Raw genomic sequence first — 22677 nt, 5'->3', positions numbered from 1 at the left:
TGAGCGTTTCTGAGACGCGCGTTTTGTGCAATAGTAAACACGCGTTTGTGTGATTGACTGCAGTGTTGTCCTATGAGTCTATGGCCAAAACGCGCGACAAACGCCCCAAAAAAAGCTCAAGAACTTGTTTATGCGTTGGGCGTTTTACAGCACGTTCAAACGCACTGTAAAACGCTCAAGTGTGAACCAGGGCCATAGGGAAGCATTGGTTTTCACGTGTTGAGCGTTTTACAGCGCGTTTGAACGCGCTGTAAAACGCTCAGGTGTGAACTTAGGGTTATAGCAAGCTTATTCTCCCTTAAATACTGAGTGGAATCGGTAAAGAATGGAGACTTGCAACCTGGAAAATAAACAAGCTCCTACTATATTGTCTTCCATCACAATTTCCTCGTTTTCTGCAAGCCACCCAATTTTCGTTCAGTGTCTCGGCACACTGAGCTCTGCTGACAGTTGTGTGAGAACCCCACAGATGCAAATATCTATTAGCATGGCATAGAATAATCACATAGATTTACCACATACTGGTGGCCAGACTACTTATATTCAAGGGTTTTTGTTTTTCTGTAATGAATCATTAAATAATGTTCTGATTTCTTTCAACCATGTAAATCATTCGCTTTCTTACTTATTTTGGAAATAAAAATACATACTTTATGGAACTTTGTGGCTTAACCAGAAAAATACAAATCCACAAATGAATAAGATTAGATATAAATGGATGGCCAAATGTGCCCACGTTATGCTTCTACAACAAACTACAATAAACCATTTGTATTATTAAAATATATTTGCATAATAAATAGGATGCTGACATTTGGTACAATCATTTAAAGGAATTCTCCTGGAGATAAGGGGGTTATCCCACAAAGTATTACTATGCAGTGAGTAGGACATTTCAAATGCACTATTGTTGCAATATACATGCAATACAAACTTTAAGGGGGCATTTATTAAGACCAGAGTTTTCCACGCCTTGAGTCCCTCTGCGCTGCCGGAGGAAGCCATTTTTCAAGCCAAAAACCGGTGTGGAAAATTATAAAAGACCTGGGTTTGCAGGACCACCCACTCTCCCCACACACACACAACTACCACTTTTCTCACCTCTTCTGAAAAGTGGCGTGCGCAGGAAAAGGTTGTAGATTTTTCCACAAAAGGGAAGTGCGACAAAAACTGCAACATTAATACGCCACTATTGTCGCGTATATCAGGTAATAAATGTCCCACAACGTTTTTTTTTATGTACATTACATTTTGCTCTGTAGTAGTGCCCATTGCTCTTTCTCTTGTAGCTGAAATTCTGGTCTACCTTCTCCCGGATTCAGCTGTGGACCGACATGCTCAGTAACTTTCCTGCTGTCTTCCTGCTCTTGGTGCTGACATAGTGATCTCATGGTGAAGCATCCCAAATATCTTCCATTCATTCATTGGTCCATACTGTTAAATTCATAGAAATATATACTTATATCTCTGTCTGGACCATTGAGAAGACAATTGGGGTGGAGCACTGCATGCAGGCCAAGTAATCCAAGAGAGTATAGGACCACACTGGCCACCATATCAAGGATCCTCCCAATCCTCAGCAAACTTCAAACATAAATGATACAGTCCATTCCACTAAATCCATTTATTTTACCAATTCGTAAAATATAGCACATTCTTATAAAAGATGGTATTTCAGGAAATTTCACAGAAAGTGCATAGGAGTACAGTGCTGTTGCAGTAATACTTTTCTTCTATGCACCTTTTATGGACTTTGAGGAAATATTGCCGTTTATAAGAATGTGCTATATGTTATGAATTGGTGAAAAACAAATGTAAATGGATTTATTGGACTGGCCTGTGTCATCTGCGTTTGAAGTGGAGTGTTGCATACTATAGTGCTACTTATTCGTGAAATCGCTGGCACTGTGTGTGAGAGACTATTTTCTATGCAGGGGAGGAAGACAGGAGAACAAAGTTTCCACAACTAAGGGCTCGTTCACACGACCGTTGGTGTCCCGTGACCTCAAATTGCGGTCCGCAATGCACGGGCACCTTCCGTGGGGCAGGCGCATGGGGGTCGCAGATCCATTCACTTGAATGGGTCAGCGATCCCTCCGTTCCGCAAAAAGTTAGAGCATGTTCTATCTTTTTGCGGTGCGGAGGAACGGAACGGAACCCCAGAAAACACTCCGTAGTGTTCCGTTCCACACCGTTCCACATCTCCAGATTTGCGGACCCATTAAAATCAATGGGTCCGCATCCGTGATGCGGAATGACAACGGAACAGTGTCCGCAATACGGGAACGGGACACCAATGGTCGTGTGAACAAGCCCTAAGATAGCAGGGTTAGGCCTCATGCATTTTTTTTTGTTTACGCTCCGGTTTTTTTTGCGTTACGTTTTATGGTCCGTATACGGAAACATTCATTTCAATGGGTCTGCAAAAAAACCGGCAAAAAATGGAAAGTACTCCGTATGAATTCTGAATTCCGTTTCCGTATTTCTGTTTTCCGTACAGTTCAAAGATAGAACATGTCCTATTCTTGTCCGCATAAAGGACAAAGATAGTACTGTTCTATCAGGGGCAGGCTTTTCCGTTCCGCAAAAAACGGAATGCACACGGATGTCATCCGTATTTTTTTGCGGACCGCAAAACACTGGATTAGCCGTACAGTCGTGTGCAATAGGCCTTATAAGGAGCTCACTGCAGTGCAATAGTAGGAGATGCAGGGGCCTTGTGGTAACTTGTAATGAGCTGCTGCCCACTCACAGAATCTGAAGAGACCAGAGTGCAGATGGGTGAGTATAGAAGCTATAGCGGGAAAAATGACACTGGAGAACAGAATATTTTTTTTTTGCATTGATATACTTAAAATAATGGTATCCAATTAAAGGGCTTGTCCGGGTTCAGAGCTGAACCCGGACATATTCCCATTTTCATCCTGGCAGCCCCCCTGACATGCGAATCGGAGCAGTTCATGCTCTGATGCTCTCCTATGCCCTGTACTTAATCGCGCAGGGCAAATACATTTTTAGGAGTTCCGGTGATGTACCAGGGCTCTCCATGGGGCTGCCAGGAACACCGGTGATGTCACCGGCACTGATGGGCGGGATTTAGCGCTGCTCTAGCCAGTAAAACGGCTAGGGCAGCGCTAAAGCCCGCCCATCAGAGCCGGTGACTTCACCGAAAAACACTGCCGGACGGAAGTTTCCGCCCGCAGTGTGTTATTGAAAACAAGAGTCCGTGCCCTGCTCGATTTAGCGCAGGGCAAGGGAGTGCATCAGAGCATGAGATGCTCCGATGCTAACCTCAGGGGGGCTGTCTGGGTGAAAATGAGGGTATGTCCGGGTTTAGCTCTGAACCCGGACAACCCCTTTAATCCAGATATATTTTATTTTAGTTTGTGAGAATTGTTTTATTTTCTTGAACAGAAAAATAATCCACTTAGGCGCTGTTCAGATCTGCACATTTATTTCCATTGTGCTGCCCCATTATAGGAGCAGAACACTGAAAATAACATTAGCACCGGATCTGCTGCTCGACAGACACAAATAGCCCCCGAAGGATCCAATTGACTGTAATTGAGTCTGTTTCATCAGGGAGCTCGACATTTCATGGGATCTGTAACCGAGGCCTCGAACATAATATGGTGCTCAGGAATAATTGGTGCTTTCAAATAAATAATAATATTCCTAATTATGTAGATATTTGTACGCATTTCTCATAACATCGAGAGACTATGATTAAAGAATAATATTAATTCTACAGTAGACATTTTTTGGTTGCCTATAGATGCATAACAATTTAATTTAATATTGAAGTCTTTTCCCCCCTCCCCTTGCCATAATGGACAAGAACACGTACTTCACCACCCCCTTTGATGCAGATCTCCCTGTTAATGAGGTTTACTTGACAGGGCTGCAGAGAAAGACGCTCATTGATTTCAGCAGGTTTCCACAGTGATTGTGTACACTCTGTTTTCATTGCTTGGCTAGGAAGTGGACACTCAGTGCTTGCTAAACACTTCAGCTATATCCAAACCCACTTTGCTTTCTTGGAGGTCATTGCCAAGTAATTGTCTTGGCATTTTTTCTAGTTGTGCTGGAGTGGGTGCTATGGATCATCATAGTTTGTGATGTTTTGTAATAAAACCTCTGTTTTCTATGCTGGAACATGTCCCATAATGCATGACCACTGTATGCATCCCTGCTATTTAAGTACTCTTCTTCTGACCCCTAATGAAAGTTTCTAAGCGACTAGCAATGGTTTATCCCCCTTTATTCAGAAATGCTTTAATAAGAGACAGGGAGAAGTTTCCACTAGGTGGCGCTCCTCTGGCTTTTCCCCACCCAGCTTGGCTTGATTGACACTTTGCCTATTTGCAGAAGCTAGAGAAGATCCTCCCTGAAGATACTTCTCCCCAAATCTGCCTCTTTTTGAAACTATGTATTCTCTGGGACTGTGCAGTGTGTCTGAGTAATTCTCAGGACAGATTTATTGCGACTGTAGTCTTATACTGAAGATGGTCAGAGTGAAATGCGTCAAATTATTTGAGATGCACACCTCTAGTGGTGCCTCTTGGACTGTCTTAAAGCCAGAAAATGAGCATGCATATATTTGCAAAGGTAAATTTAGTCATTTTCTGGCTTTAACCCCGTAAACTATGGGGTTATGTGTTAAGCACGTGTTAAGCCTCCATATGGCAGAGTCAATCAGCCCACAATTTACTTACAGCCAGGCTCACACTATAATGGATGAGATTGGGGATAAAATCGATCCCGTCCATTTAATCCCCCAGATGCTGTGCTCAGTTTAGGCAGGGTTGCCAACCGTCCAGAAATTTCTGGATAGTTCGTAAAAATAGGCAACTTTTTTCCTGTGTCCGTAAAAAAAAAATTGTGTCCGTGATTTAGATTATTTTGGTGGTGATTATCGTCATTTTACAGCTCACAGTAAATTCTGGTAATGAGTACTTATCAGTATATTAAGCTGTAGGCATTTATCACTTATAATCTTTATAATTTATTATGGTTGTCCAATTTGTCCGTAAAATGTTGGCTGTCCGTGACTTTGGGATAAATTGTCAAGAAAAAAAATTCTGGTTGGCAACCCTGAGTCTAGGTGGTTAGACAGACACACTCTTACCCCCTGTGCAAATGCAGTTGTAGGGGTGCCAGTGGGTTGCCTTGGGACTAACAAATGCCCTGGGACGGGCACAGGCACAGCCTGAGGGCTCATTCGCACGACCGTATTTTCTTTCTGTGTCCATTCCATTTTTTTTTGGTGGACAATACGTGGAACCATTCATTCTAATGGGTCCGGAAGTAACTCCATGTGCATTCCGTTTACATATGTCCGTATTTCTGTTCCGCAAAAAAATAGAACATGTCCTGTTATTGCCCACATTACAGACAAGGATAGTACTGTTCTATTAGGGGCCAGCTGTTCCGTTCCGCAAAATACTGAATGCAAAATACTGCAAAATACATATGGTTGTGTGCATGAACCCTAATAGACATCCTGTCAGTTTTACACTGGCATGCTATTGTGAATTAGTATACTGAGTATAACAAAGTATTATAAAAGTGCTGAACTCATATTGTGAAAAGAAGTTAATATGGATACAGTAAAAATAAATCCATAAAAAGTTGTTTTGTTTTGTAAAAGTGGTAAAAAAAAGAGTACATTCAAAAAAATACTTGTAACTGCAATTGCGGACAAGAAAAGGCATTTTCTATGAGAGTGCCGGCGTCCGGCACATTGCCGGTTTCGGCAGACTCCATTCAGACGTCCGTAGTGCATTGTGGATCCGGCCCGGCTGGCACCCCCATAGAAATGCCTATTGTTATCCACAATTGCGGACAAGAATAGGACATGCTTTATTTTTTTCCAGGGCTGCGGACCGGAAGATCGGGGCCGCGCTCCCGAAATGCGGATGCTGTCCGCATGTCTTCCGGCCCCATAGAGAATGAATGGGTCTGAACCCGTTCTGCATAATTGCGGAACCATTCTACGGACGTCTGAGTGGAGCCTTATAGGCACTTTTCAGAAGTTGTGAGAGGAGTCAAGTCACAAATGATAGAGCAGACATGGTATGCAGCATAATTTGCAACTGCTTTTTGGCTGAAAATCAATTAATCAACTCACCCTTAGCTCTCTGTAATTAGGAGCCTGTTGGTACTTCATGCTGCCACTAGTTAGGGTAGCAACAAACTGATAAGTTCACTTTAAATATGTACAAAACAGAAAATCATAAAATCCATCTCCAAACTCACCACTCACATTTTCTTTGTCTGCTTGAAGTAGAATTACCAGCAAAATGTTTATTCTCTGACCTGCTAGAAAGTGACCAACTTTCTGATCTCCAGCTGACACAGGACAGAAAGTCAGTTACTCTCTATTCTTTCCTCTGAGTGAGACTGAGGCTTCCATAGGAATAGATAGAGAAAGTGACTTCCTGTCCACACTGTTGTCTCAGTTGGAGAGTCTGATTGCTGGTCACATGACACAGGTGAGAAGCATTATGGAGGTATAACTCACAAATACAGCCACTGGTAAGAAGATAACATTCACTACAGACTACATCATGTACCTTTCTAACAGGTCAGAGAATAAAGTTATGGACGGGAGTTCTTTAACTCCTTCCCAACATATGACGTAATAGTCCGTCATGGCGGCAAGTGACTTGCCACATTTTGATGTACTATTACGTCATGGTGATCAGACGGGCACCGGAGTGCTGCGCACCTGATCACTGCAGGGGCCCAGCAGTCCCTGATATCCGGGCCCCTGCTGAATCGATGTAAAAGCCGATTCCGGCGGATTAATCCCTTCTATACCGCGGTCAGCGCTAAAGAAGGTGCATACGGCGAGTGAGGGAACCCATCGGGTCCCCACCCTGCTGTGGCGGAGTCCCGATGGGTGAGAAGGCAACCCGATGCCGTGCACAGGCTGCCCAATGCCTTGCACGGCATCGGGACCTGCCTTCTACGGGGGCCGAGGAGATCCAGCCTCAGGCTGGGTCTCCTAGGCAACCTGTTATTGTATGACTCAGTGTCATACACTAACAGGCAATGTATTACAATACAGATTGTAATGTATTGCAGAGGAGATCAGACCCTCAAAAGTATGATTTTATTATAAAAACTAGAAGAAAATAAAGGAAAAAACACACATATTAGGTATCACCATGTCCGTTACGACCGGCTCTATAACTATATCACATTATCCAGCACGTCCGATAAACACCATAAAAAAAATTAAACTGTGTCAAGAAAAAAAGCCATTTTTTGTAACTTAACATCACATAAAGTGCAACACCAAGTGATCCAAAAGGAATATGCCCCCCAAAATAGTACCATTTAAACCGTCACCTCATCCCGCACTTAAGACAATTGGTCAAAAAATTAAAAAGCTATGGCTCTCAGACTATGGAGACACTAAAACATCATTTTTTGGGGTTTCAAAAATGCTATTATTGTGTAAAACTTAAATAAATAAGAAAAAGTATACATATTATGTATTGCCACGTCCGTAACGATCTGCTCTATAAAAATGTCACATGACCTAACCGCTCAGGTGAACGCTGTAAAAATTAATATATAAAAACTGTGCCAAAACAACCCATTTTTTTGGTCACTTTGCCCCATAAAGTGTAATATTGAATGATCAAAAAATCATATGTACCCAACAATGGTACCAATAAAAACATAAACTCTTCCTGCAAAAAACAAGCCCCTGCACAAGACAATCGGCAGGAAAAAAATAAGGCGTTCAGTAAATGGAGATACAAAAACATAATTGTTTTTCAAAAATGCTTTATTATGTAAAACTGAAACAAACAAACAAACAAAGTAGACATATTTGATATTATTGTGTTCATAGCAACCTGCTCTATAAAAATAGTACATGATCTACCCTGTCAGATGAATGTTGTAAAAAATAAAAACGGTGCCAAAACAGCCATTTTTTGTTTACCTTGCCTAAAAAAGTATATACTATAGAGCAATTAAAAGTCATATGTACCCCAAAATAGTACCAGTAAAACTGGCACCTTATCCCCTAGTTTCCAAATTGTGGGAGTTTCTACTGTAAAGGTGCATCAGGCGGGCTTCAAATGGGACATCGAAATGACCAGAATTAGACCGCAGTGCTGTGTGAGGTAACCCTGATGGGTGCTCTCAGCCCACAGATTCACCCAATCTATAAGCAAAACAATATTTCAAAGAAAGGGCTGGGCACTCTCTATATCAGGAGTAGGTGGTACTTTATTATATAAAATGCTAGAGTACTGGTAAAAATAGCAATACTAATAAGAATAACACTACACTCAAATAACAGGTCTGGCCAGACTAAATAGTACCTACAGACATTAAAAACAATACAAAATATAATTAAAACCACAGAGTTCCAATAAAATGCAATGATTGTCTTTAGATCCAATATCCAAAATTTCGCATATGAAATCACAATCCAAAATTTCGTATAAATATAAACAAGATAAAAAAGTGGTATTAGATTTGAGATTATTTCTAAATATTCGATCCAATGTCCAAATATCTTACATATAGTCGTGGGTTGTCCGAATTTTTCTATATATTAGTTAGTCTGTTTTATAGTCAAGCAGCAACATCAAGAAATATCTTCAAATAGGACTATGTGTCGATTATGTTTTTCATCGTGAATACTTATTCCATCTATAATTGTATTGTCTACTCACGCAACAGATGCACGTAGGCGGATACAATCAACAGTCCGCGGCGTCCCATGTGGTAATCCAAGTATGATCTTCCGCTGCTGCTTTTTCACGTGAGTATCGACTTAACGTGGAATAGTAGTATACAACTTTATCCAGAATGTCTTTTGCTTTAACAGTTACAAGTTTTCATTTACTGGCGCCAGTAATTTCTCTTACAATCCACGGCTTCACAGATACATGTGATATACCCTTGATTTTAAATTAAATTAAAATTTTATCCAAAAGGGTTCAGAGCTGCGAAAGCTGGTGGTCCTTGTGTTGAATAGGGGGGTCCAGCACCAAATGCATTTCGGGGCTCTAAGTGGCCCCTTCCTCAGTGGTTGACCTCCCCTCCATAATGCCTCTCCTTTTATAGGAGAATTGGAGACATGCAAAATGGGAAATGGATCTGGTTTTCCTCAAACTCTGTGCTGGATTTTTATCATAAAGTCAATTTGGATCAAACAATACTCTTTTCTCTAATAAAGACAATATCTTCCACAATAATCTTCATTATGCAGATTCAATACATTCTATAGATAATAGTGCACCAAAAAACGCATAATGTCAGAAAAAACGCATATGCGGTATCGATGTGTTTTCATTGCGTTTTCATAGGAAACCATCATTTGAGCTATATTGGTACATAAATCCCCCATATATAACCCAAAAAATATACATAGATACTTAAAAATATCAATAAATATAAAAATCTAATATTTGATGCCTTCATGTTGATATATTATGGATCCTATATTCTTATTCCATATAACGATAAGGAGAAATCTATAAATATTCAAACGGGACATGGCATCTAAAAACCAGTCCAGAAAAATCTGCCTTCCAAAAACCATATGACGCTCCTTTTTATCTGCGCCCTTACATCAGTTTACGACCACATGTGGGGTGTTTCTGTAAACCGCAGAATCAGGGTAATAAATATTGAGTTTTGTTTGGCTGTTAACCCTTGATGTGTTAAAGAAAAAAATGGATTAAAATGAAAAATCTGCCAAAAAAGTGAAATTTAGAAATTTCATCTGCATTTTCCTTTAATTCTTGTTGAATACCTAAAGGGTTAACAAAGTTAGTAAAATCAGTTTTGAGTAACTCAAGGAGTGTAGTTTCTACAATGGGGTCATTTATGGGGGGTTTCTATTATGTAAGCCCCACAAAGTGACTTCAGCCCTGAACTGGTCCTTAAAAAGTGTGTTTTGGAAATTTTCTTAAAAATTTTAAGAATTGCTTCTAAAATTAATCTAAGCCTTCTAACGTCCTAAAAAATAAAATGACATTTACAGAATGATGCCAACATAAAGTAGACATATGGGGAATGTTAAGTAATAAATATTTTATGAGGTATCACTTTCTGTTTTAAAAGCAGTGTATTTTTTAAAACTTTTGGTAAATTTGGGATTTTTTCATATAAAGGTGAAATATATTAACTCAAATTTATGACTATCATGAAGTACAATGTGTCACAAGAAAACAATCTCAGAATGGCATGGATAAATAAGTGTTCCAAAGCTATTATCACATAAATTGACACATGTCAGATTTGCAAAAGATGGACTGGGCAGAAGGGCGAAAACTGGTCCTGGGTAGAATGGGTTAAGTAGAAATTTGAAGTGAGTGGCTATATCAGTTAGGGCTCATGCACATGGCCGTATTCATTTTTGTGATCCGCAAGTTGGGGGTCCATAAAATACATACACTGGCAAGAATAGGACATGTTCTACGTTTTTCGAGTGCTATTGATGTGCAATTGATGTGAATGGGTCCGCATCTGATCCGAAAAAAAGTTGATCGGATGCGGACTAAAACAATGGTCGTGTGCATGAGCCCTTATTCCGTAGCTGCCAGGCCGTGGTCTTATTGCGGCCCACAAACAACGGGTCCGCAATATGTGGGCATTGGCCGTGTGCTCCCGCATCATGGATGCGGACCCATTCACTTGAATGGGTCCGCAATCCGGAGCTGTGGTGCGGAACGGAGGCACAAAACCCCACGGAAGCACTACGGAGTGCTTCCATGATGTTTCTGTCCAGACAGATCATGGTGCGGACAGCTCATGAGGTCTAAGGCCTAATGTAACATGTTCTATTTTTTTTTGCGGTGTGGATGGATCACGGACCCATTCAAGTTGAATGAGTCTCGATCCGTCCTGGCCTCCGCATGGACGTTGCCCTTGCATTGGGCACCACAAATTGTGGTCCCAAATGCACAGAACAGCCACACAACGGCCGTTTGCATGAGGCCTGAGGCCTCATGATCCATCCGCACCGCAAAAAAAATAGAACATGGCCGGGTAATGGCCGTGTGCATGAGGCCTTAATCAAATCACGTAGGAGACGGGGGGGAGGGGGGGGGGGGCTGTAGTAAAGCCTATAGTTTGGGGAAAATCTCTCTTCAGCCATCATTTAGGTGGACATGAGACTGGCTTAGTACATCGTGAGCTTTTAATGTTACAATTTTGTGTTGCACTCATTTGTCCTGTACTACCCATGTGGATGAATCAAACAAAATTTTGTGTGGTAGGCCTAGAAACGTTTATGTCTTTCAATAAACTCTCCAGTTGTGTCATATACATTATTAGAGGGGATGTGTTTTCATAATATGACACGGTTTAGATCAAGTATTTTTTTATATTTTTTTTATATTTTTGTTTTTCATTATCTGTATTAAAGGAAATCCTGAAACCTTGCAGTTTTCACCTAAGCTCTGAGCCTCATAATAGATTGACACTTCCTGTTCTGTAGAGATCACTTCTCAGCAGTCCTCTCATTATCCACACGGGCAGGGGATACCACTCAGTTATAAAGCTGGAGAAAGATAATACAGGGTCTACCATTCCCAATTGGTGTAGGTCAGCGCTCTCCTCCTCTCCGACTCAGTCCAATGATGTATATCACATAGCATATCTAGAACACTGTCCTATAAAAGTCAGTTAATATCTACAGTCTACAGGTTCCTATGGTCCATGTGGCTGCTGCTGTAAAGTATATCTTTGAATTCATTTTAACAGTATCTCAGGTAAAATGCTCATTCTTACAACTATGTACACTATATTGAATAAAACCTTGTGTACCATAAGAAATAAAGACAGATTAGAAAAAAATTGTTTTCTTAAAAATATAGGTGATACTTTCCCTTTAAGCCTAGCTATCTACTATATTTATGTATATTTAAAGAATTGCAGTAGAATATCTTGCCCTTTATTACCAGTAAGACAATTTTCTTCCATTTAAATACTGTTATTTGTTTATATTATTTGCGCCTCTTAATAACTTTATTAACAACTGTGAATTGCTTTCATGACATATACAGGGTGACACAAATATGTCATTGCATCTCTGTTGGTGATATAAAAAATAGGATCAATGCAAAGAACACACAAAGAGCTAAAAGTTTTGAATCACTTTAATTGAATATTATTTCTTCTATAATATATTTTGTTTATGCTAAAACATTAGTATTGCTATCACGTCTGTTTTTACATGTCTATCATTTGTCTGCTGTTGTTGTGATTATGTATGTAGGTTATCCCATTCCAAGTTTTTTGTCTATTATCTTTCTATTCTAGAATATGGCACTTGCAGGAAAGCACTATGAAGGACCCGTGAAAAACTCCAGACCTGATTTGTGGATTTCAGCTTCTCCTAATGGAAAAGATGAAATTATTACAAGCCTTGTATCTGCCATAGATTCAATGGTAAGGGCCTTATTATTAGTAGTATTGTGATCATTTAGAAATTTACGGACAATGAAAATGTAACCGCCCAGACGCTGTGGTCGCTATTGCCCATGGCATCTAATGAGTTAAAAGGCCCTGATGGGCACTCCTGCGCAGAAGTCTATGGGGTCAGGGAACACGGTATGTGCGGTACTAAAAATTGCAAGGACACTGCACACCGCTATTGACAATTTACAACGGTATTACAGTGCTTGGAATGAAATTGCTATATTAATGAAGTTATTACAGTACAACATGTTCACTAATAGTGCACGGTATCTTGATGCAATACAAAGCATTAACGGTTAACTGGTATGTAAATGCTGTTATTGGTATGCATTCACTAATAATATACAATTTTGTTTTTAGGATAAAATAAAGGGGCACTTGCTCAGCGTTTGCAACAGAATGTATGCTATTGGGATGCTGGCAATAAGGCCTAGTTCACACGAAAGTTTTTTTTGTGTTCCGTATACGGTCCGTATACGGAACCATTCATTTCAATGGTTCCTCAAAAAAAACTGAATGTACTCCGTCTGCATTCCGTTTCCGTATTTTCGTTTTTCCAAATATAGAACATGTCCTATATTTGGCCGCAAATCACGTTCCGTGGCTCCATTCAAGTCAATGGGTCCGCAAAAAAAACGGAACACATACGGAAATGCATCCATATGTCTTCTGTATCCGTTCAGTTTTTTATGAACCATCTATTGAAAATGTTATGTCCAGCCCAATTTTTTCTATGTAATTACTGTATACTGTACATGGCATACGGAAAAACGGAAAGGAAACGGAAACACAGCGGAACTCAAAAACTGAACAATGGATCCGTGATAAACGGACCGCAAAAAACTATAAGGCCCCTTTCACACGGGCGAGTATTCCGCGTGGATGCGATGCGTGAGTTGAATGCATTGCACTCGCACTGAATACCGACCTATTCATTTCTATGGGGCTGTTCACATAAGCGGTGATTTTCACGCATCACTGGTGCGTTGCGTTAAAATCGCAGCATGCTCTATATTCTGCGTTTTTCACGTAACGCAGGCCCCATAGAAGTGAATAGGGTTGCGTGAAAATCGCAAGCATCCGCAAGCAAGTGTGGATGCGGTGCGATTTTTACGCACGGTTGCTAGGAGACGATCGGGATGGAGACCCGATCATTATTATTTTCCCTTCTAACATGGTTATAAGGGAAAATAATAGCATTCTGAATACAGAATGCATAGTAAAATAGCACTGGAGGGGTTAAAAATAAAATAAAATTTAACTCACCCTAATCCACTTGCTCGCGCAGCCGACATCTCCTTCTGTCTTGATCATAGCTCTGTGTAGCAACAAGGACCTTTGGTGACGTCACAGTCATCACATGATCCATCACATGATCTTTTACCATGGTGATGGATCATGTGATGACCGGAGTGATGTCACCACAGGTCCTGTTGCTACACAAAGCTAAGATGAAGACAGAAGGAGATGCGGCTACGCGAGCAAGTGGACTAAGGTGAGTTAAATTATTTTTTTATATTTTTTTAACCCCTCCAGCACTATCTTACTATGCATTCTGTATTCAGAATGCTATTATTTTCCCTTATAACCATGTTAGAAGGGAAAATAATACAATCTACAGAACACCGATCCCATGCGCGACAATGTTTTGCACTCGCGCTGAAAAATTGCGGGTGTTCCCGCAACGCACCCGCACATGTTTCCGCAACGGCCGTGTGAAAGAGGCCTAAAAGCCATACGTTCGTGTGAACTAGGCCTAAGCCTGTGACGTAGGAACAAAAAAAAAAGCTGGTTGGCTCTTCATGCTGCGGTATTTTCTCTGGCAAAAATTCCGGATCACTTGCCGTATCCGGAATTAACTTCCATTGAAATGTATTAATGCCGGATCCGGTACCAGGTGTTCCAGAAAACCGGATCCGGTTTCCCAATCTGCGCATGCGCAAACCTTTAAAATTGTGATAAAAATAAATACCGGATCCGTTTTCCCGGATGACACCGGAGAGTCGGATCCGGTGTTTCAATGCATTTGTCAGCTGGATCCGGAAACAAATGCTATCCGTTTGCATACAGATTTCAGGATCTGGCAGGCAGTTCTGGCGACAGAACTGCCTGCCGGAATCCAACAACGCAAGTGTGAAAGTACCCTAACTACCTAATTAGCTGGACTGTTAAAAAGAAAACTTGTACAGGCCAGGAAGTGAATGACAGGCTGCACTACCAATCTGCCTACCATTTCATAAAAAGCCGGGGCCAAAGGCCTTAGAAAACTACTCTTTACTAGGGAAACTCAGCTTTCCTGGCTTCTTTATATCTCATCCAGCTTTCCTGGATTCCTTATATCTCATCCAGCTTTCCTGGATTCCTTATATCTCATCCAGCTTTCCTGGATTCCTTAAATCTCATCCAGGTTTCCTGGATTCCTTATATCTCATCCAGCTTTCCTGGATTCCTTATATCTCATCCAGCTTTTCTGGATTCCTTATATCTCATCCAGCTTTCCTGGATTCCTTATATCTCATCCAGCTTTCTTGGATTCCTTATATCTCACCCAGCTTTCCTGGATTCCTTATATCTCATCCAGCTTTCCTGGATTCCTTATATCTCATCCAGCTTTCCTGGATTCCTTATATCTCATCCAGCTTTCCTGGATTCCTTATATCTCATCCAGCTTTCCTGGATTCCTTATATCTCATCCAGCTTTCCTGGATTCCTTATATCTCATCCAGCTTTCCTGGATTCCTTATATCTCATCCAGCTTTCCTGGATTCCTTATATCTCATCCAGCTTTCCTGGATTCCTTATATCTCATCCAGCTTTCCTGGATTCCTTATATCTCATCCAGCTTTCCTGGATTCCTTATATCTCATCCAGCTTTCTTGGATTCCTTATATCTCATCCAGCTTTCCTGGATTCCTTATATCTCATCCAGCTTTCCTGGATTCCTTATATCTCATCCAGCTTTCTTGGATTCTTTATATCTCACCCAGCTTTCCTGGATTCCTTATATCTCATCCAGCTTTCCTGGATTCCTTATATCTCACCCAGCTTTCCTGGATTCCTTATATCTCATCCAGCTTTCCTGGATTCCTTATATCTCATCCAGCTTTCCTGGATTCCTTATATCTCATCCAGCTTTCCTGGATTCCTTATATCTCATCCAGCTTTCCTGGATTCCTTATATCTCATCCAGCTTTCCTGGATTCCTTATATCTCATCCAGCTTTCTCTAGAAGAGACATATACTTCCTGGAGCCTAGTACACACGAGAGGAATCTTGGGGAAATGTAATGATCCCCGATCATTTTCCCTGTCACTGTCTCACTATATATATAACATTTATACATGTAATATAAAGTTTCTGCAATACTGTGTATAGATAAAATAGAAACACATTCAGCTAAAAGAAGGCTCCTTTTTTCTGCTTCCAGTGCACTGCCCTATCCAAGCTCAATGCTGAAGTTGCCTGCATAGCAGTTCATGACAACAGCTCCTATATTGTTGGAACTGAGAGGGGGAAATTTTTTTTAAACTCCAGAAAAGAGTTGCAAACAGATTTCCAACGATTCTGTGGTGAGTTATGTACATGCAATAATCTAATTTATGTAGGCAATCAACAGTTTTATGAGAGACTCTGCACAGTTGTTTAGCTACAGTTAAGGGCTCATGCACATGACCGTATGCCCTCCGAGACAAACGGTCCGTGAGCGGGCCATATGTCCCGGAGCGGCATACATTGTGCGCACGGGAGCGCACAGCATCATAAGGTACTATATTCCCAGGACTATTGTCCTGCAGTCATCTGAGTTCCATATACAGGCTTTTTTCTGCGTTCCGCATACGGTCCGTATAAGGAACAATTCATTTCAATGGGTCCGCAAAAGATGCGGACAGCACTCTGTGTGCTGTCCGCATCCGTTGCTCTGTACCGTGGCCCAGCAGCAATTATGAGTCCTGTCCTATTCTTGTCCGTTTTGCAGACAAGAATAGGCATTTCTATAATAGGCCTCCTGTTCCGTTCCGCAAATTGCGTAAGGCACACAGGCACCATCCGTGTTTTGTGGACCGCAAAAAACTGCACGGTCGTGTGAATGAGCCCTAATACGGAGTAGCTCCAGTGACTGCCAAGCACTGGAGTCCACTCAATACAGAACATGAGGCTCCCAGCAATCCCTGTCCACTGCCACTGATTGACAGCTCTCTTGCCATAGCAATCACTGGTGGAGGAGTGGGGAAAGCCAGGAGTCCATGAATACGAGGACTCCCAACATTGTACACTGTATTGGGTGGACTTCCTTGAAAAAGGAAAAAAGAGATAGAAAGACATGCTACAACATTCTCTTACTTAGGCCTCATGCACACGACCATTGTGTGCATCTGTGTCCGTTGTTCCGTTTTCCGTGATTTTCTGCGGACCCATTGACTTTCAATGGGTCCGTTGAAAACTCGGAAAATGCACCGTTTGTCATCCGCGTCTGTGATCGGTGTTTCCTGTCCGGCAAAAAAATAGGACCTGTCCTATTTTTTTGACGGACAACGGTTCGCGGACCCATTCAAGTCAATGGGTCCGTGAAAAAACACAGAGGCACACAAGATTGTCATCCGCGTCCGTGATCCGTGTCCGTTTTTTTCCTATTATTTTCAAGGCAAACTTGACTTAGATTTTTTTTTTCACTTTTCTGGTCTGGTGATCCTTCAAAAACGGACACGGATCACGGAACAACAGCAATTACAGTTTCCCGCAAAATTAGGACCAGGAACATTTCCTAAAATATTTAAAATATTATCGTTCTACCCATAATATAAAAATGTTCCACATATGTTAGGAAAAATCACTTTTAAAGTAGCTTCTCAGAAACTGTTGGTGCTGACAGAATAACTGTACCATCTGTTTTTATTCACACAAATACATGCATATGACAAGTATACGCAAATTGTTACTGGCCCAATGATCTACGTTTCTCTGTATTTGCCGCCAGCCCGCCAGTACGTTGTATCTCATTCAGTTGTCTTTAATCTGTCGTTTGCAGTGGGTGATCTTGGAACAGAACAGGAAACAGATGGCCCTATGAGAACCAGGGACTGCAACCAGAATGTCCAGAGAGTATCTCCAGGACCAAGTACTGATATTTACCTTCTCAGGAAGATGGTTGAAGAGATCTTTGATGTGCTTTACAGTAAGACGCTACAATACACTGCAGTAGTGCATCTTTGTGTTAACTATTCTTTGTGGTTTATCATTGCTTACTCAAGTTTTAACTAAAAATGCTACCCTGATAACCTGTCCTAGAACAGAAATGGGTTTTACGGCTTGTGTCACATCTCTGGAAATGCGTCAGACATAAGTCTAGTTGTCTTATTAATAGGCTGGCCATGCATATTAGATCTCTGCTAGCTCCTCTGTACACATGCATGCTTGGCTCAGCTAATCCTAATGCTCTCTCTGATGCTCCGAATACTTAGAAGGTCTCATTGTTCTGCATTCCACCATCTTTAGCCAGTGCACCTCCCAGCCTGAAAGGGGGGGGGGGGGGGAGGGGGCCAATGCAGATGGTGCATCAGCCAATCCCGGAGCAAGCTATAGTGCCAGTAATCCAGATATGTTCCACAAATCCGAGGGCTCATCCTCTCCTGTCTGTCGGGTCACCCAGAGCTCCTTAAATATAGAAAATGTAATCCCTGGAGCTTCCCGCAGTATGCCTCAGTTGCCACAGTTGCTATTGACATAATGATGGCCTATACTTAGGATAGGTCTTCAATATATGATCTGTGGGGTTCCGACACCCCACAGCCCCTCCGATTAGCTATTCTGCAGCAGCTCCAGAAGTCACATCATATCTACAGCACCATCCACTGTGTGTAGTGGTTGGAGCTTGTTACATTCATTTTAATGGGAGCAGTTCTGCAGTAAACCAGTTCCTTCCATTACATGCAATGGTCGGAGCTGTAAGTCGGCACCAGAGTTACCGCAGAACAGCTAATCGGGGAATGGGGGGGGGGCTTTAATGTACTTACATTTATTTACTTACTTGCATTTACTTTTTTTTGTTTTTGTTTCAGGTGAGGCTTTGGGAATGTCTAATGTTGTTCCAGTGCCATATGACAAGATAACAAAGGATCCTAGTTCATTGGTGGTGCTTGGTTTACCTGATGGCATCCCCTTCCAAAAGCCTTCTGAATATAGTTTAAAAAATCTGATGCTTATTTTAGAACACAGTCACCATATCCAATTTAATCTTAGGTAATTATACACTGTGTGTGTTGTTCAGTTCTCATATAACGCTGATAGACTTTGGCCATGTTCCAGACAATGACCAAGGGTGAGCTTTTAAACTGACCACACACGGATGGCATCCATGTGGTGTCCGTTTTTCTCACAGACCCATCTGCTTGAGTGAATGAGTCTTATGGGAAAATCTGGGCTGGATGGTGCATTCGGTGCTTTGCGGAAAATATCTCCTGTGAATTGACCCATCTATATATATAAAGAAGGATGTATATATGTGTGTATGTATGTTCCGCGATCACTCAGTATCTCCCCAGACAGGTTTCAATGGAACTTGGTATACATATCCCTTGCTACCTGGAAAGAAATCTTGTGGGGGGTCACAGCTCTCTAGCACGTACTGTTCCTGATATATTCCCCAAAAATGACCTGCATTAGCCAATACAAGCCTGCAAGTTTTTCTCATCATATCCCAACTGCCATACACATGGTCACATGACCCTTATCAGCCAATAGAAGCTCTCAAGCCCTTAGTCTCCACATACACACAGTTTTACTCCAAGTTTCCATAACAATTTTTCTTCACTGCTGTAGGTCAGCTTTAGGCTAGGGCTACACGACGACATATGTCGCGCGACAATAAGTCGCACGACACATAGGGCACAACTAGACTGCTACATGTATCGCGTGACAATTTTTATAATGATAGTCTATGGTGTTGCACTGCGACATGTGATATGCTGCGACTGCGACAGTGGCAGAAAAATCCATCATGGATGGATTTATTGCTACTGTCGTGTCGCAGTCACAGCATGTCACATGTCGCAGTGCGACACCATAGACTATCATTATAAAAATTGTTGAGACAGAATGTCGTGCGACACATGTCGTATAGCCTTAGCATTAAAGGGGTGGGCACTGTGGAGGTCACTGTTGAAGAGGCGTTCACTGTGGATGTTACTGTTAACGGGGCAGACTGCTGTGGAGGTCACTGTTAAAGGGGCAGACACTGTGGAGGTCACTGTTAAGGGGGCAGGGGCCACTATTAAAGGGGCAGCTGCTGTGGAGGTCACTGTCAAGGCAGCGGGGTACTGTGAAGGTCACTGTTAAGGGGGCGGGCCCCTGAGAAGGTCACTGTCAAGGGAGTGGGGTGCTGTGAAACTTACTGTTAGGCCTCGTGCACACGACAGTTTTTTTTCACGGTCCGCAAAAACGGGGTCCGTAGGTCCGTGATCCGTGACCGTTTTTTCGTCCGTGGGTCTTCCTTGATTTTTGGAGGATCCACGGACATGAAAAAAAAGTTTTGGTGTCCGCCTGGCCGTGCGGAGCCAAACGGATCCGTCCTGAATTACAATGCAAGTCAATGGGGACGGATCCGTTTGACGTTGACACAGTATGGTGCCATTTCAAACGGATCCGTCCCCATTGACTTTCAATGTAAAGTCAGGAGTTCTTTTATACCATCGGATTGGAGTTTTCTCCAATTCGATGGTATATTTTAACTTGAAGCGTCCCCATCACCATGGGAACGCCTCTATGTTAGAATATACTGTCAGATATGAGCTGCATCGTGAAACTCAGATCCGACAGTATATTCCAACACAGAGGCGTTCCCATGGTGATGGGGACGCTTCAGGTTAGAATATACAAAAAAACTGTGTACATGACTGCCCCCTGCTGCCTGGCAGGTGCTGCCAGGCAGCAGGGGGCAGACTCCCCCCCCCCCCTGTTTTTAACTCATTGGTGGCCAGTGGGCCCCCCCCCTCCCCTGTAGTTAACTCGTTGGTGGCCAGTGTGCGCCCCGCCCTCCCTCTATTGTAATAATAGCATTGGTGGCAGTGTGCGCCCCCGCCCCCCCCCCCCCTCCCTCCCTCTATTGTAATAATAGCATTGGTGGCAGTGTGCGCTCCCTCCCTCCCTCCCTCTATTGTAATAATAGCATTGGTGGCAGTGTGCGCCCCCCCCCCCCCTCCCTGCCTCTATTGTAATAATAGCATTGGTGGCAGTGTGCGCCCCCCCCCCCCCCCTCTATTGTAATAATAGCATTTTGGCAGTGTGAGGCCTCCCCCCTCCCCCCCCCCCCCCCCCCCGATCATTGGTGGCAGCGGAGTAGAAGCATCATACTTACCTGGCTGCTGGCTGCTGCGATCTCTGTGTCCGGACGGGAGCTCCTCCTACTGGTAAGTGACAGGTCTGTGCGGCGCATTGCTGTCACTTACCAGTAGGAGGAGCTCCCGGCCGGACGCAGACATCGCAGCAGCCAGCAGGTAAGTATGAATCTTCTACTATTGCTAAGGCTAAGTAACCATGGCAACCAGGACTGCAGTAGCGTCCTCGTTGCCATGGTTACCGATCGGAGCCCCAGCGATTAAACTGGGACTCCGATCGGAACTCCGCTGCCACCAATGATCGGGGGGGGGGGGGAGGCCGCACACTGCCACCAATGTATTAAAAGAATAGAGGGAGGAAGGGGGGGGGGGCGCACACTGCCACCAATGTATTAAAACAATAGAGGGAGGAAGGGGGGGGCGCACACTGCCACCAATGTATTAAAACAATAAAGGGAGGAGGGGGGGGCGCACACTGCCACCAATGTATGAAAACAATAGAGGGAGGAGGGGGGGGGGGCGCACACTGCTACCAATGTTAATGCAATAGAGGGAGGGAGGGGGGGCCGCACACTGTGCCACCAATGCTATTATTACAATAGAGGGAGGGAGGAGGGGGCCGGGGGTGGGGGGCGCACACTGCCACCAATGCTATTATTACAATAGAGGGAGGGAGGAGGGGGCCGGGGGGGGGGGTTGCGCACACTGTGCCACCAATGTTATCATTACAATAGAGGGAGGGGAGGGGGGGCGCACTGGCCACCAATGAAATTTAAACTGGGGAGGGAGGGGGATCTGCCCCCTGCTGCCTGGCAGCCCCGGATCTCTTACAGGGGGCTATGATAGCACAATTAACCCCTTCAGGTGCAGCACCTGAGGGGTTAATTGTACGGATCACGGCCCCCTGTAAGAGATCGGGTGCTGCCAGGCAGCAGGGGGCAGTCATGTACACAGTTCGTTGTATATTCTAACTAGAAGCGTCCCCATCACCATGGGAACGCCTCTGTGTTAGAATATACTGTCGGATCTGAGTTTTCACGAAGTTCTTTCCCATTTGACTTGAATGGGTCCGTGAACCGTTGTCCCTCAAAAAAATAGGACAGGTCATATTTTTTTGACGGACAGGATACACGGATCACGGTCTCGGCTGCAAAACGATGCATTTTCCGATTTTTCCACTGACCCATTGAAAGTCAATGGGTCCGCGAAAAAAAACGGAAAACGGCACAACGGTCGTGTGCAAGAGGCCTTAAAGGAATGGGCTGCTGTGAAGGTCAAAGTTAAGGGGATGGGCTGCAGTGGAGATTCCATTTTAAAGTGGCAGGGCACTGTCGGGGGGGTCAGTGTTAAGGGGTAGAGGACTTTGGAGTTCACTGTTAAGGGGGCAGGGTGCTATAGAGGTCACTGTTATGGGGGTTACTGTCGTTATCTTTTAACGACACACAGAAGCATTCAATTAAATAGATGAAATATACCCGTGCGAAGCCGGGTCCTTCTGCTAGTTTACTATAAGATGGGAGTGTTCACTGCAAGTGCTGACCATTCTACACTCGGACAGCACCTGGATGGGAAACTTTAATTTTCAAGATTGGTTAATGGGTGCTATTGCTGTGGCAGTGCCCATTTTCTCATTCACCTTTTTGACTAAGAAAGAGGTACTTCAGTGAATCGGAAAATAAAAAACATGAACTTAAATGCTAAAATTTGCATAATTTGCATGTGCTCCACCATAGAAGGAGGTAATTCATCTGCTGCTGGATCCCTTTGGAAGCATTTACATAGAGGAGGAAAATTTAACTCCAACACTGCAAACCAATGGCAGAAGGAGGGAAAGCTAAATGCCCCCTTACACATGTATACCTAGCTTTAGTGTTTGCTTACAGTCTTG

At 42.9% G+C, this 22677-nt stretch overlaps 1 protein-coding gene across 6 annotated transcripts in view; it reads left to right on the top strand.

The window, feature by feature from the left end:
• GTF2IRD1 (GTF2I repeat domain containing 1) overlaps positions 1-22677 on the top strand; it is a 108615-nt gene that overhangs the window by 36801 nt on the left and 49137 nt on the right. For 5 of the 6 annotated variants that reach the window (XM_044287948.1, XM_044287945.1, XM_044287943.1 and 2 more), the window contains exons 2-6: positions 8710-8791; positions 12301-12429; positions 15887-16028; positions 17486-17632; positions 18516-18696. In XM_044287948.1, coding sequence (XP_044143883.1) covers positions 12304-12429; positions 15887-16028; positions 17486-17632; positions 18516-18696 — 596 coding nt within the window. In that variant the 5' untranslated portion in view covers positions 8710-8791; positions 12301-12303. The remainder of the gene's footprint in view (positions 1-8709; positions 8792-12300; positions 12430-15886; positions 16029-17485; positions 17633-18515; positions 18697-22677) is intronic. The other variant, XM_044287944.1, reaches the window with a different exon arrangement.

The sequence above is a fragment of the Bufo gargarizans genome, chromosome 3 (assembly GCF_014858855.1).
Source record: "Bufo gargarizans isolate SCDJY-AF-19 chromosome 3, ASM1485885v1, whole genome shotgun sequence".
Taxonomy (NCBI): domain Eukaryota; kingdom Metazoa; phylum Chordata; class Amphibia; order Anura; family Bufonidae; genus Bufo; species Bufo gargarizans.
The sequence above is the reverse complement of the archived record's forward strand: the minus strand, read 5'-3'. Positions and strand labels throughout refer to the sequence as shown.